Source organism: Perna viridis, chromosome 3 (genome assembly GCF_037379345.1).
Source record: "Perna viridis isolate PV_CMFRI_1.1 ecotype Kerala chromosome 3, ASM3737934v1, whole genome shotgun sequence".
In the NCBI taxonomy this organism is placed as follows: Eukaryota; Metazoa; Mollusca; class Bivalvia; order Mytilida; family Mytilidae; genus Perna; species Perna viridis.
The window spans coordinates 18,976,890-19,003,927 of record NC_142447.1 but is presented as its reverse complement, the minus strand read 5'-3'; the positions used below and the strand labels follow the sequence as shown (position 1 = coordinate 19,003,927).

General features: G+C 32.9%; 1 protein-coding gene across 8 annotated transcripts in view; it reads right to left on the bottom strand.

The window, feature by feature from the left end:
* LOC148621326 (putative E3 ubiquitin-protein ligase HERC1) overlaps positions 1-27,038 on the bottom strand; it is a 72,362-nt gene that overhangs the window by 19,458 nt on the left and 25,866 nt on the right. For 7 of the 8 annotated variants that reach the window (XM_088575505.1, XM_088575498.1, XM_088575497.1 and 4 more), the window contains exons 29-54: positions 26,510-26,630; positions 25,821-26,061; positions 24,997-25,112; positions 23,873-24,013; positions 23,093-23,199; positions 20,426-20,737; positions 19,259-19,498; positions 17,640-17,723; positions 17,155-17,365; positions 15,633-15,790; positions 14,953-15,122; positions 13,629-14,587; positions 12,739-12,940; positions 12,024-12,298; positions 10,727-10,910; positions 9,552-9,724; positions 8,855-9,093; positions 7,483-7,585; positions 6,547-6,792; positions 5,932-6,120; positions 4,649-4,823; positions 3,741-3,969; positions 2,650-2,836; positions 1,715-2,036; positions 1,066-1,268; positions 433-636 (exon numbers count right to left, since the gene is read on the bottom strand). In XM_088575505.1, coding sequence (XP_088431631.1) covers positions 433-636; positions 1,066-1,268; positions 1,715-2,036; positions 2,650-2,836; positions 3,741-3,969; positions 4,649-4,823; positions 5,932-6,120; positions 6,547-6,792; positions 7,483-7,585; positions 8,855-9,093; positions 9,552-9,724; positions 10,727-10,910; positions 12,024-12,298; positions 12,739-12,940; positions 13,629-14,587; positions 14,953-15,122; positions 15,633-15,790; positions 17,155-17,365; positions 17,640-17,723; positions 19,259-19,498; positions 20,426-20,737; positions 23,093-23,199; positions 23,873-24,013; positions 24,997-25,112; positions 25,821-26,061; positions 26,510-26,630 — 5,791 coding nt within the window. The remainder of the gene's footprint in view (positions 1-432; positions 637-1,065; positions 1,269-1,714; positions 2,037-2,649; positions 2,837-3,740; positions 3,970-4,648; positions 4,824-5,931; positions 6,121-6,546; positions 6,793-7,482; positions 7,586-8,854; positions 9,094-9,551; positions 9,725-10,726; positions 10,911-12,023; positions 12,299-12,738; positions 12,941-13,628; positions 14,588-14,952; positions 15,123-15,632; positions 15,791-17,154; positions 17,366-17,639; positions 17,724-19,258; positions 19,499-20,425; positions 20,738-23,092; positions 23,200-23,872; positions 24,014-24,996; positions 25,113-25,820; positions 26,062-26,509; positions 26,631-27,038) is intronic. The other variant, XM_088575502.1, reaches the window with a different exon arrangement.

Here is a 27,038-nt window from a genome sequence, read left to right as displayed (position 1 = left end):
ACTACGAAGTTAAGCGTGACAGACACATGGACAGATGGACACAAATATTCCTGTCCCCTTCTGCGTCTGAGCAGGGGATTAAATATGATACATGTATTTCAAAATACAGACATGAGAGAAATTACTCAATTTGTAATTTTCTTCCTCCCTATATTATCCAAATTATATATGTATAAAGTGTTGCTAAAAAGTTAGCATGCCTACTCTGGTTTTTGAAGGATTGGGAGTATGTCATAGCTAATTTTATCACTTCTTTCTGAGTATTGTTTGATGGATACAATGCTGTCTTTTTGCCCCTTGAACTTGAATAATGCATTTATTTCCAAGGGGTTTCTTTATTTCTTTTGAACATCTCCATAAATTCAGATTCTGTATACTGAGAGGCCGATTTAATACAAAAAGATAATATGTTGAGGAAAGTGTCACACAAACCATTTCTCCTGTAACACTGTTCTAGTTCTTGTCTCCTAAAGCTACTGGTATCCAGAATATCAATGTAAGCCAATGAACCATCTAACCGTCCTATCAGCAGACTATCAGTGGTCAGTCCCAGACAGCCCCCTATCACACCTTTATGTTGAGGCCAGGCCAAGGCTGATACCCAGTGTGGCTGAACATCAAGGTAACCTCTTCCTCCTAAGAAAATTAAACGATAATAGTTTTAGAACAACAGCAGTTGCTACCCTACAGAAGACTAGAGTCGTTATCTGTATTGACTTTTGATTGTCCCAATAAACCATGTTGATGATTGTTTGCAGTTAATATGAGCCTTTTTGTATTTACGATAAGAGTATTCATTATCAATTGACCAGACCCTGCAATGTACTCTGTATGAACAATGTTTGTAAAAGTTTCAGAAGATATTGTATTTCCCAGTTAACTTTCACCTTTGTCAAGATTCACATAAAAAGATAATGACTGATCTGTATCAGAAGAATTGCAAGGATGAACTCACAATTCACAAAAAAAAATAATACACAAGAAAAAATTCAATGAAAAAATACACAGTTAATGTTATGGTTTTATGACTTCAGTTTACACCAAGTTCTGCTTTAAATTTCCTACCTCCAGTAGTCCAGATATTAACCAGACTATCCATAGAACCAGCAAATAACTTTCCAGTACTACTCCAGCACACATTTCCAAGGAGATGTCCATCAAGGTCTTCTCCTGAAATATCCTCTCCTCTGTTAAATATACAGGTGTGCTGGAGAAATTGATGGATTCTGTTGGGGAGACTCCAGAACCTTACTGTGCCATCGTAACCACTGAAAACAGTAGAACACATTTGTAAAAGCAACAATGACACAGGAAAAATAGTAACAGCACAAGTTTTCAGAGGCAAACAACTCTCCAGAACTCCTGATTTTTTTCTTTATTCTAATAAATGCCTTAGGTATCATTTGACATATCACACTAGAAGTCTTTATTTTTAACACTAATCTTGCAAATTTATTGACCCACCCCCCCTTTCCAAATATTTGTTCAGATCATATTTGCATTTACCGTAAATCAGAAAGTTTCATGGACATTCATTTTTGCAATAATGAGAAAAAAATCTCCCTTCAGCAATGCTAAAAAATCAGTTTTGCAAGTTTGAATTACTACAATAACAATCAATTACCATTTTTTACAATAATATAACAATTGCAATAATTACTGAATTTACAATATACATGTAGCACTTATACATGTTATATTCACACACATTTACCTAGTAGCCAAGAGATTCTTTTTATTGCTCCATTTACAGAGAGCCAGTCTATTCTGATGAGCCTCAAGTTTAGTGACAGGGGTGGATGGCAAGTCTCCTCCAAGATCAGCCTGGTTCTCCAGCCCCTGAGGGATGATAGTCTGTGTAGATAGAGACTGAAGCAGGTGCTTGGCAGCCCACTGTTTATGTTGAGCAGGAAGTTTGGTTGACAGGATACAAGCTGACAGTGCATTGATAAGCTGTAGTGGGGAAACATCTTCTGTAGAGGAGAAGGCTAAAGATGGGCTGCTTGTCTCTTCTTCTGACTTAGATGCTGACAAGTCTGAAAAGAAAAAGAAAGTATCAGTAGCCCCTTTTAGAATTTCTTTTTACTGTCATCTTGTCATCTTTAAGGACAATACAGCCAAATTATATGTTAACTGTTCTTAATCAGTAAAATAGGGCTAACGAGAGATCTGTGAGTGATGGCTCACTAATGATATCCCAGCTTTCAATCACGATATATGGAAAATAAATAAAGTCCTCAATAAACATGAAGCAGTTGTCAAATTTTTCCCAAAATGGTTTCAAACATATGGCAAACCTTCAAGACGAATGGATCAAAATTTTAAGCTGTTGTGATGAGTAGTTGCTGAGAAAAGCATGACAAAAATTTCAACTTTCAAAATATAAAGTCAAAAATTAGTTAATGATAAGAAAACATTTAAATAGTCCTTGCTTTATGCCATTCATGCCAAGAAGTTATTTTATCAAATTCCAACATAATTTACTTACAATGACAGCTGTGATGACAATGGTTGCCAATTTAAGTAAAATTTTAAATGATGAAGCTCATATATCTTTTACGCAAAGTTGACACATCATTTAATACACTAAGTAACATTCTGAAGAAGAAACAAGTTTGGTTTCCTTACTATTGATGAAATATAACCTACCTCTAAACTTTGAACTTGAGAATGACCTAACCATTTTAGAAATCCATCCCTTCTGAGTTAAAAGAGAAACTAAAGGTTGTGTCACTGCAAATGTTGATGATTCTTTAAACTTTGTCAACAGTTTGGTCTTCTTTCTGACAACTAAGTCACTTTTTGGCGTAATGCCCATAGCTGCACCCAACAATTCCTGAAAAAAAGCAAGTTTATCCCTAATCAAATACTTTATTTGTACCTTTTATTTGTATTACTATGAAGAAATAATATAATTTTTAATGGTACAAAATGTGTCAACATCAATGAATGGCTAATGTAAATAGAAGTGAATGCTATCTGGTAAGCTTGTTTCACAATACAAAATTGTGGGTTGTTGTTTTCACAGATAATCTTAATCATGAAAAGGGAAACTAGCTGGAGCCAAATTAAAGCTGAAACCAGTTTTTTTTTTTAAGTTTTGTTAAAAAGAAGCCTGCTAATTGGATGTCCTTAATCTATGCACATGGTTTGGTTTCTATCTACTCAAGATTAAACTTTAATGTCACCTTCATCAGAGATCACATTAAAGTTCAACATTAACGTGATAATTATGTCAAATTTTCTCGGATTATTTTCAATAACATATACTATCTTCAAGCTTATGTGGATGACCTTATGAATAAAACATTTCTTAGCACTGACCAGAATGAGACCTCAAACTGAATGTCTTTTATCTAAAAGCAGACAAGACAAACTTAAAAAATAGGGCATTAATGCAAAGTTAAGTGATACTTTGTCATCTAATGGTTAAAAAAAAGGGGGAATGGAAATATGTTAAAAATAGTCCAACTCAAAAACAACATTTTGGATTTTACTGAAAATTGAACTTAATCTCTACTTTATTGTACAAACAACTGTGCAAAGTGTATAAAATATTCATTAATCTGTTCTGAAGTAACCATCTTGAAACTGTGAGGGAGAAGAACAGACAGACTGACATGCAACTTTTCAAAGTTTATCACATGATACCTTGCTTCAATATCTGTCAGGATATGAAAAGGAAATTGAATTTATTTTATCAAACTGCACTATGATTAGTCATGCTGTTGGTATTTTACCTGTGTACATAGCTGAACCAACTGTTTCAAAGCAGATGTATTTTCCTGCACTAGAGCACCAATACTAGTGGTTAGATGGGACAGACTTTCATTCACATCCCTTGGTGAGGATAGAGTATTGGTATAAATGATCTTCCCTGAGGCACACAAACTCATCATCTGTACTATCAACATTACATCTGATAATCCTATGTTGTCTAAAGCTGATGGTAAACTGCAAGATGGTCCACTGGACAACGAAAAGAAATTATGAACAATACTCTGGGTATTTCAAAGCGAAAGACCTTGTTTGAACTTTCATTTTGAAAATTTTTAACAAATACATGTTTATTCATGCTTGATGCATGGCTACTGCAAAAATAAGGATTGAGCTTGTTTCCAAACCCATTTCCATTTGGTAAAGTTTGAATTTCTGTCAGAGGTTTTCTTTGAACCTATTTCTTTTCATTACACTTTAAATTCCTTGAGCTTTCACAAATGATATAGTAAACATCTTACAAAATAAATTTCAAGCTTAAAAGGTCCGTAATGTCACTATTTAATTATGTGTTTAAAAATATGATATTTAAATTTATCAATAAAGTGAAATAATTATCATAATAAAACAGTTGTTAAAAATTAAATGATATAGGATGAGTAATTAAGGCAACCAAGATTCCAGCAGAAATTGAAAGAATGTAATCCAGGGACAAAGACAATAATTGAAAACAGACAAATACAACAAAGAACATAAAAAAAACCAATATAATGCATACAAAGTAACAAAAGTAAATGAGCAACTTGGATTCCACTAAAACTGGGTGCATGGACCAGGTGCACCGGTAGGGTAAGAGTAATGAAAATAGGGAGAGCCACAAGCATTAAAATAACCAGAAAAGACATTTTCATATCTCTCCATTAATGCCTACCTTCCTGCTAGAACTGACAGAACCTTGACAACCATACTTCTTGCTAACATCACCATCATAGAGGATGTAATTCTCTTCAGAGCTAACTGTCTATCTACAGGGTTTTTAATGTTGGCAGCTTGCTCCCCTAGTGTTCTCTGTTTTATCTCAGCACGACTTGGCTTCTTACCAACTGCTAATGGAAGATTAAAACAAAATCTGTCAATGTAAAATTGATGCCCAGCTCTGTGAAACACTTTAATAGTGTATATTTACATTTTATCAGTTTTTATCATGGTGTACCAGTTTACACAAGCTCATTTAACACGAACCTTAAGAAAAAGCTTCATTAGTGTCATAATTGACCCCTAAAGCATAAAATGAAAAATTAAGGGGTATATGAGCTGGACATGAAATAAACACCATCAGATTTAGTCCAACATGTAGTGATATCTTAGCTCTTAACCAGAACAATACTTGTAAGACATGGATAGTTCAACTTGAATTAAATGCTCATAAGTTTGGTTTAGTTCCGGATCAAAGGTTTTTCACAAAAGTAACACATTTTATTTTTCTAAATATTGTAGATAATTTAAAAATAATTTTATAGTTTTCATGAAAATCATTTTTTCACTTTCTAAAACCAACAACATGAAACGAGGGAACTTTATAATAACTGTTCATAGAAAGAAATGATAAGGGGACCCCTTTTGTTTTTACTTTGCAATATTTAAGAACCAAATATTACTTTCTACATACCACTACACTGAATCTTTTAAATTATTTCATACTTAATTCAATTCACAAAGTGATTATGCAGACAGACACTGGGCATAAATAAACAATAGTATATGCAGGCAAAATTGCAACATATGTGTTCATATGTTTCAAAACATGTGTTTAGGACTGGTTTTTGTGTGATAAAAATTACATATAATCATACTTCTGAAAATCATACAAAAGCCATAGTGTTTTATACATGAAATCCTTTTGAAAACATATTATTACCATATGATTTTTATTTACCTTTTTTTCAAGAATTAAATTGTTTGTGCCTTTTAAGGAGGTCCTTAACATATGAAAAACAGATGACACATGTTTTTTAGGTGTTTTCAAAACATATATGAAAAACATATACTGCATTTTTTCTGTTTTAGTGGGTTATTCTTAAGGGTTTTTTTATACAAATTCATCACATTGCACCTCATAAACAACAAACAAACCAAATTACTACTCTTCCTATTTCAGGGGAAAAAAATTACAGAAAAAAATATTTTTCAGCAAATCTTTATTGCTATACTCACCAAGTGTTCCCATGACTGAGTTTGAGCTAGGAGCTGAATTGATGACCAGTTTAGACCCTAACGGGTCACCTTCTGTAAATCTAACAGGGTCCGGAGTAGGTTTCCTCTCTGTCAGTCCGAGTCGACTCACCATGTTGTCAAAACCACATACAGAAGAGTTGTGGAAGTCATTAAAAGAAAAAGGTGCATCTAAAACACACAAATAAATACTGTGAAACCTGCATACACCAAACAAATGTGGATATATAATACAGATCAAATGGAAATAATATCTACTTTTCCAAATAAACAATTTCTTTTATAGTTTCTGCCTGCTAAGCCAGGTATTCACAATTGCACTTGAGCAATAATTTCAAAGCATGAAGTACATTTAAGTGTTTTAAATTCACATATTTTTTTATGATTTTAAATAGGTTGAAATTATAAAGCCATATGCATTTAAAAGAGGATGTTTTGGTTTCTTTTATATCACAGGTGGATAAATATATTTAACAAACAAACAATAAAATAGTTTCAGAAGACTTATTTTTTCATAGACGTCCACTAACTTTCTTATCAAAAAAGAAATTTCAAATTACTGGCAAGTCTCTGGTTAATAAATTTCGCAATACTCACCATGAGACTGGTCTATAATATCTAACAGATCTGGTGCCTTGTTGGTCTGACTACTAGTTAAAAGATGTCTTTCTCCCAATCTTGAAGAAGGTCTTGAAGAGGGGATGTTACGATTATTTGCCTGCATGTATCTGTCTCGACAGTTCTGACACATTAGAAAGAATGGGTTACCAAACCCACAGACTCCTCCAAACCAACCATCAACATAAACGCCATTACTTCTGTATCCATGGTTACCACAACTTCCTGTTAAAAATAAGTATGAGATTATAGCCAATACAATGATGTAGTTCAAAGGATAGAGTTGGTCTTCCCTTGATTAAATGACGATCACAAGATAAACTCCTTTGGTAATTTATGAACAAATTGAAAGGAGAGGTTAACTTTCAATCATCTTCTCAATTGTCTAGTCAAGTCAACAATAATTCATCGGGTGATTGTTATTTAATAAATATAGGAAACCAATGCTTTCCTCTAAATATCATCATTATATGCACTGTAAAATTTCATTATGATAATTGTTCTGATAAGTTTTATTCATCAATACTGTTGCTCTACCCCATATTTCCCAGTCAAAACTACTAAAATCAATTTCACAAAAAGTCATATGTTTAGAGTTAATTGTAAGTAAGGAAGTCACAGCTGAAAATATTCTTGTGTTAAAATTTTATGACTTTTTATGAAATTAACTACAATACTGGTATACTTATCATTAAATATGATACACAATAGCAGAAAATGGTTTTGCCAAAGGTTGTATTAAAAGCATGGTAAGAAATCAATTTAGTCCAAGAATGATTCTACAACGGACAACAGGGAAGTAAATAATGACAATATCAAAAGTAAGTACATAGTCAAATAAAGAATCATTATGGTAAAATAAGGATTTCAAACCATTGAAATAGCAGAAGAAATTTATCCTTCTAAAATTCTGACCTCCACATCCTGGATGATCCAATCTCATGTGTCTGTTAAAATTGACAACATCCTGGCCACACAGTTCACACATTATTGATGATTGTTCTTCTATTTCTCTTCTCTGTAAATAAGGTTTAAGAAAAGTTGATGAATAAAGGTATTTAAGAAATGTTTCTAATTTTTTAACAGGTTATACGAAATAACCTGGTTTGCGACAGTTAACACTTATAAACTTATAAAATTTGAAACATTCCTTAAAATTTGATTTGTAGTGGATGACAGTCCAAATATTAATTAATTTGTAATCAAAATGATATTTTGTTTTGGATTATTTGAATTGCCAAGTGTGAACCAATGGACGTTAATGATGTCTAAGAACAAAACAAGGTCATACAAAATATCCTGTGTTGCTCAAAGAGAACCAACAAATCAGAAAGGTGGTTAACAATCAAATCAAACTACATGATTGTGAAGTAGACTTCTAGTTATATTGTTTTATTAGTCAAATGGAAGAAGGGCTGTAGTGTACTTTTTTAATCAATAATTGTTTTTTTACTGACTGGAGTATTAATAAAAGAGTACAATACTTTTTAAGAAAAGAATAGAAGTTTAATACACATTGTGTATAACAGAGCTTGTGTTTTACTGCATGTATTATTCATTTCCCACCATATGCTTTGATTCATTAAACAAAATAAGAAGGATCACTTTCAGATTAATTTAAAACCTGACATGTGGCGCCTTAAATCTTTTTAATTCCAGAGTTATACAGTGAACATGAGAATGAGTAATCAAGGACCAAGATTATAGTGGAGAAGAATGTAATCCAGGGACAGAGACCAGACATGAAAAAAAGACACACACAACAAAGAGCATTAAATAACCAAAATTATATGTGCAAAGCAACAAAAGTAAATGAGCAACTCGGACTCCACTAAAAACTGGGAGCAAGGACCAGGTGCACTGGTAGAGTAAGTGTCCTCTGTTTTTCTAGAAACATCCATCGAGCTGCTCATAAAAAGTAAAGACTGAAGTAGACGAAAGAGGAAAGGAAAACTATGACATGTTGAACAAATCGGTTCTCATGGTGCAGGTGGATCCCCGTAACAATCCACAAGTTCATGATGAGAACTATAAAACTTCTGTAGTGATGACTTATATCCTGTAGCAACATAACCCTGTTCCAGAAGCCTATTTGTTAGAATTTTTGCACGATACAAAAAGTCTGCGTAGTTTCGGTAAGCTCTGGCATAATGTATGAGTTGTGATATAAACACTCCATATGCAGGTGCCGAAGGAATGTTGCCACAGATGAAAGGAAAGTTGACAATTTTGAATGAAAAGTCAGAGTAATACAACAACAAATGCTTCTTTAAAAAAGAAGTTATACCAAAACATTGAACAGGTCCCAGGTTTCCAACACATCTGGTTCCATGTCAAATAAGTCACTAGTATCCTGGTCTCTATACAGTTCCTCCTGAAGGTCCAGTATATCATCATACAGTCCAACAAGAGACATGGCCTCATTAGATGGATCAGTGCTGTCTGGTCTCTCCAGGATGTCTGAGAATGACACTGCCTCATTGGATGGAAAAGGTGGTTCAGATCTTTGAGCTTCTCTTTCATTATCTGAAATTATCAAAGAACTTTCATAGTTCTCATTTGAAACCAAATAATTCAAATCTATAGATTTCTTCTAAGTATTAAAACCTGATATCATGCATGTCTTCAAGTGCAATGAAATACAGAGAAAATGAAGTTGCATGTTCTGTAATCCTAGGTATACCCCCACACATACAGGAAGTTGATAAGCCACAGCACCCAAAACTGCATACAATATACCCTTATCTATTTGAAGCTACATACCTTATTTGGAATCAATCCATATTATTTGGAAGTAGATATTTGTAATAAAATTTGGATGGTCAGAATGACGGAGAGACAGACAAACAATGTGATTCCAATATGCCATACATCCATTTATTTGGGGTGTAATTATGACAATTACTGCCAATGTTCAAAGTACTTATGAAGTATGATATTAAACCTACATTAAACATTCTAAAAAGTAAAATAAAACATCTTACGGATATTAGACAGGAAACTCCTGATATCAACATGTCTGGTCCTTGTATTATACAAAGGTCGGGTCCTTGTCATTGGTCTAGGGTGCTGGGTCATGCTATCATCATCGTCATTATTTTCTTCTCTGCTCCCCATTAAGCCATCAATAGACAAGGATCTCCTACCTATCTGTCGACTGTCAGAAAACAATTACAAAAGCTATGAATAACTTTCATTATTAGGAAAAAACATGTCCACAAAATCACACAGCTATACAGCACACATATCCATGCCTGAAATGCCTGAAATGCATCTGAAGCTGATAAGTCTACATGAAGCCATTTTACAGTTACCAAACTAAAACAATCAAAAGTAACATTTTCTGTACACATCAGAAGCAATAACTCCATGACATTCATCCATAAAATACATGTACAAACATATCTTTAAAAAGTTTTAAACTTAGGCCAAAAAAAAAATACGTCTGTTTAGAGTCACATTCCTCCCAAAAATAGGGTAGGTCGGTCAGCATTTTCATTTTTTTTCTCGACTAAAGTTGAGCCTATATTTGTAAAATAGCATCATGTTTAAGTCATGAAAGTGTATGGTTTTAAGTAGAAAGTTTAATTTTTAACATACACACCTATTAATAATATAAGTACACTGTATTTACGCTTGGATTTACGTGATATAAATAAGTCTCCTATTCAAACGCTTTTGACCTGGTTTTTAACGTACTTTCGGTTTTACCAGAAGTGATCCGTATAATACCAGAAATTACCGATTTTGTCAATTTTGGAGAAAAAATGTATTAGGGTCGGGAGAAAAAATTGGGGTCAGACAGGAAACCCGAAACAGACATATTTTTTTTCTTGGCTTTATGTTTCCTCGTTCCAAAGTTTAAATAGTTTCATGAAATTTGGTGCTATGGCTTCCAAGGAGTTGCATTTACAAAAGTGTGATTGAATGACACACAGATGATCAGGGCAAAAACAATTTGTCTCCCCACCAAGCAGGGAGAGATATAATTTTAAAAGCTTTGGTTAATAGCAATTTCCCAGGTCACTGATCAGAAGAAATATACACCATAGATGAAATAGATGAAGGGCTAATTCGACAAAAATGTACAATATCATGAATGTTCTATCAAAATAGGCTGGGAAAGGGGAAATTAGTATTTTTAAGAATCCATACAAACCTCCTTTCCCTAGCATTATCTGAACTAGTTTCCTCAACAGGGCTATCCATCCTAATTCTAATTTCAGATCTATATTGTGGTTTACTCTGGTCTTCACTACTGCTACTGTCCTGTACTGGGTGTTCTAGTATCCACATGGCCACTGTGTTAATACCAGATAGAGATACTTCTGAAGGATTAACACCTGTAATACAAAACATCATTTTAAAAATAAATAAGTGGGCATTATTGAGGTGGGATTGCAAAATAAAGCAAGTTTTTAAATCACATTTTTGTTATACTGTGGGCTAAACCCTAGCACAATGCTGTGTCAGGTTTTCTCTTTTTCTCTACGATAAATTATAACATAGAAGTGCTGACTTGAATTGCCATATTTTAACATCCCCTCAACAAAAAAACTTCCTGAGACAGATCGTAGAAAAAATTCAGAAGTTTTACATTTCTGGTGAAAGCTTTCAATAAGCATGTTAAGGGATTTGGTATTTTGATAACTGAATTCTGTTTCTACAATGAAAACACCAGTCCAGTGCCACTGCTCGAAACCCAGGGCTAGCAAAAAATGATTCAGGCTAGTGAAATGATGTGCACTTTAGCTGAATCCTATACAGTCGTCTATTATTCAGACTAGTGGTAGAGAATTTTTGAAGGAATGGATTACCAGTCTAAGCTAAACAAATTGTGATTTAAAGAATTGTTTGTTGTTGTTAAGAGTCACAAGTTAAGCATGTTAAGTGAGAGTTGTATCATATTTTCACTAATCAAGATTAATTACATAAATAAATAACAATGCAAAGACCTTTTAATAACAGTAAAAATATATGTCATATAAAATTTACATGTAGCTTTTAAGTAGCACTCCAGCTAAGAATCATGAAAATGTGATTCATGGGTAAAAAGCCTACATATTTTTATTTTTGATATTTTGTTTGAATTGCCACAGTAAACAGAAATTTACATATAACCTGTGTTCTTAGGAGATAAAAATTATATAGAATGCAATGTAGATTTCAAAATTAAGGGAGATAACTCTGTAAATGACAATCAAATACAACAGAATCAATTGGATTTTCAATGTTGATTAACTCCTAAGAGCAGGCGGATTTGAATGAATAATTACACATTTCATAGTACAGATCCATAAAACAACTTAATTACAAAAATAAAAATGCGTAGCCTTTTTTGGAGTGTATCACATTTTCCAGATTTTGCATGATTCTTACAAAGACAGCTACTTAACAACTAAGCAAACAATATAGTACATGTAGTAGTTTGATGCAGTATCAATAAACAAATGTACCTGTTTTTGTAATAGCTTTCTTGATTGCCTGCATACTAAATCCCATCTCTAACAGAGGAGTGGCAATAGGTGGAGGAGGTGGGGATGGTGACCTAGTTCTAATTGGTGGGTGTGGTGGTCTCCTCTGTGGGGGTGGAGCTTGTCTTAGAGGCGGAGCTTGTGGTGGTACAGGTGGAATGTTGGAGATTCTGGTTGTAATTTGCTCAGATGCTGCATGCCTCTCTCTTCTCCTCCTACTGAACAGACTTCTTGACAAGGTACTGGCATTTTCTTCACTAAATGTATCAAAAAAATAATGCCTAGACATTGGTAACAAAAATACTTAATTTATCGAAATAATATAAATATGATTATTTATGAATCATTATAACATCATATAGTTTTAAAAAAGAATACTTATGAATCAAAATAATCAGAAATGACCATATTCAAAATTCAAGGAATCTTCACCAAAGTAATTCAATTCATTTCGATAAACAGCCATTGAATTTGTGTATGGGTTTACAGGACTGAAGTCGAGCTGTTTATTGTCCTCCTTAGACTGCATTACAATTTTACAATGCAAGTGTATTTTCACTAATTATTAACAAATTTTAGAGGATAAAATATGCAATTCTAAGCCCCTTGTGCAACTTTTAGGCTGCCCAAAGTAAAAATATTTATTGATATCCAAACAAAATTAATAACAAGTACATGTATAAAATCTCATCCTTACCCTCTTCTTAAGTATCTGAGTATAGAAGTCTGAGAGTTAACTGTGTTCCTATTCTCATCCTCAGCATTAGTAGTAGCTGATGTATCCTGAATTGTTGAAATCAGAGAAGAACTTTTACTAGCAGTGGGTGTGTCACATATTATCTGTTCTGGTTTCTCTCCCATTTCATTCTCCTTTGACTTTGACATCAGGGTGAATTTGGCTGAAAAAAATTCTGAAAGTTCAGCAACACTGTATGACATTTATGATGAGTATAAAGAAAATCAGAAAAAAAATCACAGCAACTATTGCCACTCTTTATTTCAAACAATTTTGTACATGAAAAATACACATAAAAAGTATTTCAAATTCAAATGAACATTTGTATAAAGTAATTTGACCTTATATGAGGCAGGTGTAACCTGAAGGAGGACAATTTTGAATACAATATTTTTATGCCTTTTATAGTTTTACATGTACATTACTAACATTAACTTTTCTTCATAATTTAACCAAATTTTAAGCTGTGATCTATGAGACATTCTGTTCTGTTAAAGATAAGAAACTAGTGAAGATTCATACACAGTATTACAGGTTACCGGTAACTTCCTGTCAGACTAAAATCGGGTTCTTGGTGTCTCTAAGGTCATAGGTCAAATTTGTATTGATTACCATTATAAGGACTTTGTCCTCTATTATCTTTCAATTTGGTCAAAGCACTCATAATTTGAGTTTAAAATATTTGCCTGATTCATTTTTAGTTAAATGCTAAATGTACTTAATCACATGACATTTGTTGGTATAATTATACATGTATTTCTGTTAAATGGGACAACACTTAAATATGAAGCAAATCATAAACCAGATTTGCAAATCTTGAAAATAACAAATAAATCAATGTCAGAGCTCACCATTTAAATCTGCAATACACATTTCTTCCTCAGCAGCACTAACAATCATAGATTTGTGTAGCACAGAATGTGCCCTTTCTAACTCTGCCAGGGTAAATACTCTGTGGAACAATGAACTATGGAGGGCCAGTCTGACCATTTTCTTCATTAAAAGTCTCAAAACAACTTTCATGTCTTCATTTCTTCTTACAACAGTGCCATCAATCAATGCTTTGTTGCTGTCAGCACCTAAATCTGATTTTGGCACAAGCAACATTTCTGAGAATTTGTTGGTCCAAATAATGTTATTCAAAGCCTTCAAAGCTGTAACTTGAATGTAAGAAGATTGGAACTCTTTGTTTTCAAACAAATCAGACTCAACAGAACTGAAACTTTCTGACATGTCAGGTGGTTCTGGACTAGATTCTGGAATATGAGGAGACTGTGGGCTTGTTTGTTTTATAGGTTCTACAACTTCTGGAAAAGCCATGGACATTCCTGGTAGCTGAGTTTGTTTCACTGGTTCCAAATTACCCTGAAGAGAAACAGCTGGTAACTTATCAATTAACGGCGCTGTTTCCTGCTCCACCTCCGGCCCTTCTTCTCGAGGTGAGGAGAAAGAAGAGGAAACACTCTCTTCCTCCAGATCTAAACCATCCAGTGAAACAAGCGGGGCCTTCCTTTTGTCTGCATTGTGGTCCTCTCTGCCTTCTTCCAATTCCTGTTCAATTACTCTAGCTATATCCTCATCAAGTTTTTTCATTAAAGCATCCTGTTCTAATTTTTCAGTCTCCTTAGACTTTGGTTCTTTCTCAGTCTCTGTTTGAAGATCAGAATGTTTTGACTGACTCTCTGACAGGTTACTTGGTAAAGACAACAACTTGACTATATTTCCTAAATGTGCAGCACTGAAACCAAACAGTCTGTTGGCATCAAATGGGACAGGATCAACTGATTTCAATTTGTAAGTGTGGACATCACTGAAAATGAGAATGAAGAACCTTCATATCTATATGATCGCCTGAATATAGTTGAAATATTGCTGCTCGGCCGTTAAACCCCAACAATCAATCATTCCTATCTCTATGTGTAAACAGAGTAAAGTTTGTCATTAAATTCACCATTAAGGCATGGCATTTCCTTCTCAATTAATTATTTCTCTTCCAAAGAGCAAGTCTTGTTTTTTTTTTTTCATGAATAAGTTTAATCTAAAATTTTTAATAGTCTTTACTTGCACACAAGCAAGGACACAAAAAAGGAGATTTTTTTTTAGAATTCTTACAGAGCCTTTCTTAACCATCTAACTTGTAACACACACAATAAAGTATTTTTGCTATCAACATACCTGCTATTAGAATCGCCATCATCCCACTGAACTTTCAGTGTCATTGTAGATGTTCCTTCCATAGAAGTACCCATGACATATCCCTTCTTGGATGTCAGTGTATGTACACAACGTCCTCCAACTCTTAATCCTGGATCTAATCCTCCAATCACAGCAAGGCTGGGCCAAACCTACAATCATCAAAGTCAAATGTACAAAAGTATTTCATTACATGTATATCAAAATACATGTATCTTGCAGTAATGAAAAGGTTAAACCATACATCAAATCACGAAGTGAAATATTCAAAGTACCAGATTTCCATATCTCTATACTGATGGCATTTCTTGACTAAATTTGCCCCTAAAAAAGAGTGGAATGACCAAAGTCAAAACTGCCATATCGCCACAATAACAAGGCTTGGTCTAATATGATACAGAGAGTAAAAACTTACAGCTTCCAATGTAATATTATCCTAAATAATTCATTACTACAAATACACCATCAACTTATTTTACATCTAGGATATTATTTTTTTGTAAGAAATAGAATCATAATAAAATAAAATATATCAATCTCACACAATCTTTTTTTCTAAACAATATTTGACAATGTAATTCCAGAATGCATGGAGGTTGAATAAGACTGCTCTTTAGTCAACTATGTTGTCAAATTCTACACAATTTAAAAGACAACTGTACCTGGTGGCAGAGAAACTTGACAGTGTCCTCATCATTATAGTCAATGAATTCATCTTCAGTTTTGATGTCTGTGTTCAGAGACGTCTCTGACTTGTCCTTCATGTCCCCAGGTGTTTCAGCTTTATCAGCTAAATCATCCTTAGTCTCACTTTTGCTGTCTAGGAATTATGGATTAAATTTGTTATTGTAAAAGGAATATTTTATACAGTGTTCTAGTTTTGAGCACAAACTTGCATGAAAAATAGTATCAACAAATTCTTTTTTTATACTATGAAAAAATTAAGTATCAGTCTTAGTAAGAAGCAGGCAACTATTGTAATATGTGATACATCCCAAATAAGGCTACATATTTTTATTTTTGATATTAAGTTGCTTTATAGGTTTATATGATTAAATGTATAATCATACATTCCCATCTGCCTGCTCTTAGGAGATAATCCACAAACATGTTGAAAACCCAAATAGTGTCTATTGAATTTAAGTGTCATTTACTGAGTTATTTCCCTTAATTCCCTTACAGTGCATTCTATACAATTATTATCTCCTTAGAACACAGTTTCTATGAAAAGCCACATAATATTTTCTGCTCACTTAAGCATTTCAAATAAAATATCAAAAATCAAATTATGTAGGCTTTCCAACCATGTATCAAATTTTGCATGATTCTTAGCTGGAGTGCTACTTAAGTAGCTGTCTTTGTAAGAATCATGCAAAATCTGAAAAATGTGATACACCCCAAAAAGGCTACATATTTTTTTTTTTTTAATTAATTTAATTTATGGGTCTATATTATGAAATGTGTAATTATTCATTCCGATCTGTCTGCTCTTAGGAGATAATCAACATTGAAAATCAAGTAGATTCTGTAGCATTTGAGTGTCATTTACAGAGTTATCTCCATTAATTTTGAATTCTAGAGTGTATTCTATACAATTTTTATCTCCTACGAGCATGGTTTATATGAAAAAGCAGATGTTAATTTCTGTTTACTAAAGCATTTTAAACAAAATATCCAAAATAAAAATACGTAGGCTTTCCAACCATGTATCACATTTTGCATGATTCTTAGCTGGAGTTCTACTTAATTACATTGTGTATTTCCAAATCTTAAAAAAATAATGACCTGGAATATGCTGAGATTACAATATCAGCCAAAATTAGGGACAAAAAAATAAAAATATTTATAGTAATTTTTCACATCTAGGTTTCTTCAAAAGGTATGTACAAATAGTGGCAAGATTTGAGTTTCCCTAATAGAATAATAGGAAATGGTTTTGTGCAGGAGAAAATTATGCTAATAACCGAAATATGCAATAAAGCGATATGCGATTAAGTGGAGTCGACTGTATATGGAAAATGCCTTATCAACCCACTTTACATACAGAACATAAAGGGTAGGAACAATAACTTTGAAAGGCATAATTTAAGTTTGTTAACTTATTTTACAAATTTTATCCTTTTCTTAGTGGCTGTAGAAATTGAAAGTCACTTTCAACTTGTAGAATTAGTACATAAAGATCACCTTTGACAGAAGGTTTAATCAGCTCCTTCACTTTACCAAACTGTTGAAGCATTTTCTCTGAAATGTGAGGTGCCCATACTTCACTATTATGTAAAGTTCTGATAAGAGATATGTTGGCTTCAACCATGACAGCAGTTTCGGGAGAACATTGTGGATCTCCTGCCAAAAGCTCTTTGGATCTCTCACAAATCTGCATCTCACTGATCCTAACCTGTGTAAAAGAAAATTTCATATCACCTATTCATTAACATTGTAATTGTAGAGGTATTTTTCTAAAACTTTGTAAAATATTTCAGGCTAATTAAAACCAACATAGATTAGTATACATCACAGTGTCAGTCAATTCCAGAAATTTATAGAGTAATTTTCTATCAATAATTTTTTTTTTATTTTAAGAATTTTTTTTTTTTTTTTTTAGCAAAATCTTTGTGACAAGAGCAGATTTTTAAATTTTTCAACTGAAAACAGCCATACAATGCTCAAACCTTTTCAAATGGATTACCACTGTAAAACATAACACACGGGAACAGCTCTGTAGCATCTATATTCTCAAAGGCAATTTGTAAATCCTGGAAATCAATTTAAATATGTCATCAGATTTAATGTTTTCAATATTATCAACAAGAAATTTGTGAGTGTTGGCTCATTAGTGAGACACCTGCTTCCCCTCATGATGTAAAGAAAATTTGTGTTTTTTTGGCCAGCAGGAGGTAGTAGATGTCATATGAGTATGAAACACATTCCATGATATCTTATACCCATATGAAGCTTTATATAATATCTCAACAGCCTGTGATTTACTGAACTGAAAATTTGGTTACAAAAAAGTGATACAGAATGATGGAATAACCTACAGAAAGGGGGTCTAGAACATAAGGCCTCCCCCAGACAAAAGTCCCCTGGATAAAAGCTCCCCTAGGACAAAAGCCCCCCACACAAAAGCCTCCCATCTTATAAAACACTTAATGTTGATGTAAAAATATATATTTATTTTGGTTTTTTATTTTTGATTGTTTGGTTATTTTTTTGTGTATTTTTTTCTTTTTCTTTTGTTGTGACTGTTCCTTTTATATTGGTATTGTCTTTTTGTGTAATTTTTAATTCTGTGTAGTGTATTTAGGAAGTTTTTGTTTATATTAAAATGGTTCAATTTCTGAGTATTTTTTTCAAGGGTATACTCAGCTTATACTTGATATATTATATTTCTTATTACCAGAATCATTTGATATTTCATCAATGAAATAAGAAAAGCTGCCATTAATACACCTTTTAAAAAGACAACAAAATGACTGTTTTTAGATATATTACCTTTTTAAAGAGTGTATATTTTGAAACTGTTATCATTTTATTGATAAAATATTGTCTTAAAAAGAAACAAAATATTAAAATGTTAACAATTTAGAAATTAAATTTCTAATTTTACACTTTCAGTACTAATAGAAATATTATTCATAACTGATAAAATAATTTCTCATGGGGGGCATTTGTCCAGGGGTTTTTGTCTGGGGAGGTGGGGGGGGGGGGGCTTTTGTCCTGATCCCCAAAGAGGGGGTATAATTATTTTGTACCTAATGAAAAACAATTCCTTCTTCCTCACAAACAAGTTCATGAAAATCTAAGTAGAACAATACACATGAAAACTTTGAAGTCTGATTCAACATATCAGTATATTTTGAGATTACAACAAACATCTCATCCTAAATGTAGTTATAACATCTCATTCTACACGTAGTTTTATCTTTTTTGATATTCTAAAAAGTTTCTTAATCTATATTTGATTCATGTAAAGAAACAAATATCTAACCTGCCAAATTTTTTGCACCTGTCCCAAGTCAGGTATTTAGGTATCTATCAATTGTTCCATTGAGTCACTATATGTAGGATCTAACATATCTATATTTTTTCTGTTCTGATGACCTTTCTGATCAGCCAATCAGAATTCATCTTTCATGATTTTGAAAGAATTATTCAAAGGGATAAACCTGAGGATTCTAAAAAGGTCATCTGAACAAAACGTAGAAGGGAGTGCTGTTAGATCCTACATGCAAAGACTGAATGGAATAATTAACAGGTCTAATTTCAATTAGATTGAATTTTCACTTACCTCCCCATTCTTAGCAAAAGCCAAAGTCCTGGAGTCCATGTCTAGAACTACAGTAATACAATCTCCCTGTGTGTATGGTGCAAGGACAGTCATGTGTTCACCATGATGATAAATGTTTCCACTGTAGGCACGATACAACCACATATCATTGGTAGTCCTATGAGCGTAGTCGTGGATCGGCCATTTAGCCACACCCACACAAGTTCCTTCATTACCTTTGTTTTCCTTCACTATCTGGACCTGCATAGATAGACAATTCAACTTACTGTCATTCTCAAGGAGTTAGACCTAGGATAAGGGACATAACTCATGAAATCAGTGATATGTTTGCATCATATTCAATTTCACCAAAGCTTCTCAAGCTTTCATTTGATGCAGAATAAAATAAATCCAAGTTAATTAAATGCTTACATAAGATTGATGTAAAATGGTGAATACAAACGTTCCAATGATTTTTAAGAGTTGTGTTCCTTACCCTAGGTCTACCTCCTTAAATTGTGGTATAACATTCCATTCATATGAAAATGAAAAGGAACAGCATCATATGTGGTTTTTCAGAGATAATTTGAGGAACAACAGTTAAGCAGAAATTGGAAAAACTTGAAGTAAATCAATTGTAAAATAAAGAATCATAACAGTAAAATCTGAACTACAAAAAACAGAAATCCACCAAAAAGCCGAAAAAAACCAGGGCATAGTTCTAAACTACAGCAATACTAGCTCGAAATATATATTCTCATATTATTCACGTCACAGTAAAGAGAAATATTGAAATTTCCATTGGAAGTCATATGAAGCAAATACAAGTTCACATGGACTTGTATTTATCCAGTCACTTCAACTTTACAAAATGGTATACAGAAGGAATAAACAATTGTGTCATTCAGTTTCCATCCAAATACTTGAGCATGATTAAAACACTAATGAAATTTTTTCTACCAGCTTTTTTAAGAATCAGGGATGATTTTACAGGGTCAACAAATAAAGCGGAAATTGGCAAAATCAGAATGTAAATATACATTAAAAAAAAGAATCGTAATGGTAAAATCTGGATTTAAATATGCAGAATTCTGCTAAAAAGCAGTAGAAAATCATCCCAGAAGTATAAACATGAATCTGTGTATTATACATCATAGCTTTTTCAGTCAAGTTGCCATACAACCTTACCTTCCATTTATAGCATCCATGTCTCATTGCTGTCAATCCAAGTCCATACCCTTTACCAGAAGAACTATGAGCTATCACATTATTCCCCTCAATATTACAGTTCACACATTTATCAACATCAAACAAAGCATCTTGAAAATCAGATTGAGTTGTCTCCCCTTTCTCAGTTAGATCTTCTTTTGAATCTGGCAAGTCCATGGCTGATATCTTTGACAGTAGTTGGTTTTTCTTTGTTGTCATTTCTTGTCTAGCTGTCTTATCGGGGATTGTCCACATGTTGTTGGCAAGAAATGTGAAAATGTCGTCTACAACCTTTCAATATTCAAAATGGCCATGTATTTGGTAGGGCTATTCCATATAAATATTAAACAAAAGCAGAAATAAGCAGAAAGTTTTCTGGGGTCAACCCCTCTATTGTTGGACAGTTGAATGCAAAATTATGGCAAATTTTAGCATTCATAGTCTGGAACCCCACAGATTAAATAAAAATTTCTGGATCTGAACACTCCACCACCCACCCCTTCTAATATTTGTTTTATCTGTCCTTGCTTAACAATCCAATTTTTAGAAATGACATCTTCATACCTTCTACAGAACTAGTTTTAAATTTAGTACAGATGTATATACATGAACTTACAAAGAAAAAAAAAGTACAAAAAATTAGAAAATACTGTCAACAAGCTCACAAACAAAATAACCTCAGCTTCAGTTGGATTCAAATGTAGAACCCTTAATATGGATTATCAACTTTTGGTGTCATCCAACAGTAATTATATTCCTTCATGCACATCTAAATATGATACCAAACATTCCTATAAAGTTTTATCACAATCCATTGAGCAGTTAAGGAGTAGCAGTTACAAGGTTTTAACATGTATAAGGTCTCACTAATCACTTCTAACGTTTCCATTACTTTACATGTTAAAAAAGTAATTTTCAAAGTCTCACTGTGAATTCCCAGGACAAATGACATCTTAAAGCTGCATACCGTTGCGAAGCTTGGAAAATAAGGCTTCCAAAATCATTATGCTAATGGTACGATGATAGTAGAAATTCTTCACAAAATTTACTTGAATAAATAATACTGAAAATCCACATTTTTACCTGTTCTGCTAACTGACAGCATGGAGGCAAATTACTCACACATGTAAACAATATTCATACACTTTTGTAGTTAATTACATATATGATTTTAAAGTACACATTCTCAGCTTTATTTTGACTACTTTTAATCATAATACACACAAATAATGCACTTACAATGCATATGTCTAGGTTCAGTGTGTTTTTGGTACTACATAGGGGGGTGGCCATTTGACCCGGAAGTGGTTAGTGAGACCTTAAAAACATTTTATGAGTTTTTATGTTTTTTCTTTTTTTACATTTTATGAAATCTTGTGGTATTGTGAGTCTAATAAGACCAAAACTATCAAAATCAGACATAGGACTACAAAGAAATGGTTATTTTTATATCATGCCCCTCAGTGATATTTTCCCTAAATTACTAAAAAATTACAATTTTAACTAACTTGTCACACCAAATTGATACCTATGACAATTCAAGAAGTTGTAATAGTAAATATCATTTATCATTATGAAAAAAGAACAGATTTCAACAATTTATATCATACCTATTTCATTACTGTGTGATTCTAAGTCTGTGCTGTGTGACTATTTGAGTACTTTGAATATCCCAAGCAGTGACGTTGTGTATTTCATGGATGACGTCAAGTTATGAGTCACTGTTACTGATAAAAATCTTGTTGCTATGTTGTTTTTTAAAATACCTTGCACAATGCACCTCTTAAAATATAGCCAGATTACAAATATCACTATACTGATTTTATGGGAAAATGGAAATAATGACCAGGAAAGGCAATTTTCCTCAAATTATGCATTTCTCTGAAATATGCCATAATTTAATTTATGGTCTCACTAACCACTTCTAACGTTTCCATTACTTTATATGTTAAAAAAGTAATTTTCAAAGTCTCACTGTGAATTCCCAGGACAAATGACATCTTAAAGCTGCATACCGTTGCGAAGCTTGGAAAATAAGGCTTCCAAAATCATTATGCTAATGGTACGATGATAGTAGAAATTCTTCACAAAATTTACTTGAATAAATAATACTGAAAATCCACATTTTTACCTGTTCTGCTAACTGACAGCATGGAGGCAAATTACTCACACATGTAAACAATATTCATACACTTTTGTAGTTAATTACATATATGATTTTAAAGTACACATTCTCAGCTTTATTTTGCCTACTTTTAATCATAATACACACAAATAATGCACTTACAATGCATATGTCTAGGTTCAGTGTGTTTTTGGTACTACATAGGGGGGTGGCCATTTGACCCGGAAGTGGTTAGTGAGACCTAACCCTTAATTTGGATTACCTCCCTTTGGAGTCCTCCGACTATAATGATATTCCTTCATGCACATCTACATATGATACCCAACATTCCTATAAAATTACATCAAAATCCATGAGTGGTTTAGGAGGAGTTGCACTTACAAGAGATGAGGACAGACTGACTGATGGACAGAGAGACACAGACAGACGAGGTGATTCCTATATACCCCCAAAATTTGTTTGCGGGGGTTTAATAATCAGCTCATCAATCAAATGTTTACACAAATGATGAAAACACATACCTGCTTTAAGAAATCTTTATCAGTTTCTATAGAGTTAGAACATAAAACAGTCTCTAGGATATTCATGGCAATAAGTCTTGTTCTAAGCTTATTGTAGGAGTTGGTATCTGAAATATACATACCGATATACTGTGAAAGAACTTATATTCATGGGTATCAATTTTCTTGGTTTAGGAAAAAGGCACAAGATCATGGGTTCTTGAATTCATGGTTTTGATGATCCTGTCATACAATTTAAAGTAAAAAATCCTTTTGATTGGGAATCAAATTATGTGGTTTACCTTACCCATGAAATTTACAAAAATTAGTACCCCATGAACAATAGTGTTTTCACAGTATATCATCAAACACTATAACATATTAAGGAGGTAGACCTGGGGTAAGGGACAAAACTCTTGAAATCAGTGATATGCTTGTATCATATTCAATTTCACCAAAACCTACCAAGCTTTCATTTGAAACAGAATGATATCAGTCCAAGTTACTTTTATGTTTACATGAGATTGATGTAAAATGCTGAATACAAACGTTTCGTTGATTTGTTAGAATTGTGTCCCTTACCCTAGGTCTACTACCTTAAATGCAAATACAGACTTTTTTAATCACCCTCAGTTTCAATGTCAGGAACTTTTGTAATTACAATAGTGTTGAGGAGATTTGGTAAAATACCCTTTTATTTTAGCACTAGAATTTAAACATAAGATAAATGTAATTCCCAAGGTCCACACAAATTACTATTCATTACATCTTATACATGTTTTATGACTGCCATGTTATTACCTGATCCAAACCCAGCTATAGACAGAAACATAGATATCCACTGTCTAGATGATAAATGTTGTTGTATTATCTTTGTAGATGCTACTCTCTGTAAAAATAGCAAGAAATCCCCTTGTCTGGTCTGACTTGATCTCATTCCATCTAAAGAAGAATATATACATGAATATAGTAGGATACACATGCTGCTGTAACATTAGGCTTGAAGTTATTACATTTACCTCCCATGGAAAAAAAAGAAATAACGGTACTGTGATCAACTTCACAAAGATGATACACCTACCTAAAATCAACTCACAATGTACTTGTACATTATGTTAAACTCCTAAGTTGGATGATCTCCCCTTGCATATCTCGATATGATGCCTATCCTTTAAATTCCATGAAAATCTATTGAGAAGTTTGGACGGAGTTGCACTTTATGTTTACAATATGATAAAACCCTTCAGTTGAATCATCTCCCTCTCAAGGCTCAAGACCTTTCTGCATATCTACCTTCCTATAAACTTGGGCAAGATCCATAGCATGGTTTATGAGGAATTATAATTGCAACATATATGGACAGATGGACACACAGTGTGCTGCCTAAATCCCCCTGACACTTTTTGAGTGGTATAATTAAAGTTTTTTTATAAAACACAAAATGAATATGTAAACAATTTTGGAAAAAGAAAAAAACCATTTGAAGACAAAATAACTAGCACAAATATATACATAGAAAAGCATCACAGATTTCTCCTTAAACCTACATGATTTCTATATAGCACAAAAATACCATGCCCTCACTCAGGGTTTGACACTAATAGTAGTCCAGTAGTCCTGTGCCATCCTAATTTTGGAGAGGACTACTTGAAAAAAATTCATGGTAGTCCTATGGGTATCTAAATTTTGCTTTAAGAACAGAACCGTAATTGCTGTTACTGATATACCTCTCAAGTAGTTCTGTTGACCACCAAACAAATGAAGTTAGTGTCACACCCTGACACCTGAAAAAAAAACACTTAGCAAAAATAAGAAAACATCAGTCATTTGTAACATGACTGAAATGCTTTCCAAAATGATATAATTATTTGAAGTGTTTTAAACATTAACTTTTTTGATGAAAAAGATAAATTAATATATCTTACATTCTATACTGCTTTGTAGGGGTAGCTGATCTATAGCACATAAACTATTCAATTGTCTCCATAACAAATCTAACACTCCCTGAATCACACCACTGCCTAGTTTGTCAGCATACACCCTGCAATACCAATTCAAGTCGACCATTTATCAATTGTCCACAACTAGTGGAAGCACATTTAACTATGCAAAAAAAAAAAAAATACTGCATTATTTTTTTGACTTCATTCAAATGTTTTTGTTCTATTTTAATACAAAAATAGGAGATGTGGTATCATTGCCAATGAGACAGTTATCCACCAAAGGTCAAGCAACGAACAAATAAACTTCTACAGGTCACCTTACGGTCTTTAATGATGGGCAAAATCCATATCATGAAGTAATTAAGAATTTTTGTTTATAAAAAGGTTATTTTTGACTGAATGAGTTTCCAAATTCCTTGTTGAGGGCTATTCCAGTAAAATGTGTATGAGAGGGTTGAACAGCACATTTTTTATACCCACCACCCATAGAATTAAAATTAAATGTTCATAACAAAGTATATGTATGCCTTAAAATACCCCCATCCATACAATTTTTTAAAAGATGCCGTCCAACCCCCCCTATACATTTTTTCCTGGAATAGCCCTGAAGCAAAAACAATTACATTTGTTTCAACTAGTTTACTGACCATTCAAAAATTATTGCGATGTTTTGCTATTAGAAAATAAATGTGACGGGGTTAAAATTACAAATTAAATATCAAAATGAAATTAGCTGTGAAATAAGCAGTTACAAATGTGTACAATTATTTCACACTTAATAATATCTGTTTGCATTTTAAACATACCCAGCAGTCAGTGTAATTAGCCTCAATAAATTGCCACTGGACATCTGTAGAACTTGAGACAGCTGGTCCTCCTGAAGTTTCCACTTTGTAGAGGGCATTATATAGGATATTGGAGCATCTCCACCGCTAAGACAGAAGAGCAGTGGTAACAAACCACATGACACAGCTAAGGAAATGTCTGATGGACAGTACTTCATAGATAGGGAGTATACAGTCCATAGTAATAATTTTTTCTTCACATCTGTAAATAATTAGTAATACCAGTATATTAAAATGTATATCTGAGTTTTTGACTGAGTCATGTATCATTTTAGCATTTAATGACACCAAGACCATGATGTTAGCTCATAATTAACAATGTAGGTATACAGCTTTGATCATAAAATCTTAAAGATGTATCTAAACATATACTTCTTTATCTCTATATTTGCAGACTGTGAGAAATAAAGTATTGCAAAAAAATTAATTTGTTATGAACCAAGAAGACGTTTTTTCCAAAAGAATCAAAATATAACAAGAAAAATTCAAAGAAACTATCAAGAACATGAATTGTCTATACTCTCTTTTCTATGCAATAACAAAAACAGACAGACAGCAGTATACTTCTCTACATCAATCAAAAGATGGATGCATAAAAACTTCTTTTAAAATCTGTCTAAATGCCAATGAATAACTGTGCCACATCTTACCAACAGATAATGCATCAATTTTTTCAGTGTTGATCAAGTCTTTAACTAATAGTTCATAAATCAAATGAACAGTCAGCTGTATTTCCTGCTGTGTCTCAGTTCTAGCTGACTTAATCTCATCCTGTAAAACAGCACACAATGAATATGGAACACCACTTACAATATGTTGAAACAATTGCATCAACTACATGTACATAAACTTATTGCTATTTCACAGATGAAAGTAAAACCCACATCAGATTAAACAAAAATCCTTTTGAAATGAAAATTATGTTAAAGTTAGGACTTTATTTTGTTTATACAGGTTCATTTGAGAAGAAAGCTCTTACAAGCTGTTTGGTTTTCAAAAGTTTGAAATACATGAAACTTATAAAATAGAATGTACCCAGTATGACTGGTTTGGATACATCTCATATTCATTCAGGTTTCAAGTAAGACAGGAATTAATTTTACTATCAAATGCAGAGAAAAATAAGTAAAGATGTGCTTGGAAGAAAAGTTTCTCAAATGAAGATTGAAGAAAACTCAG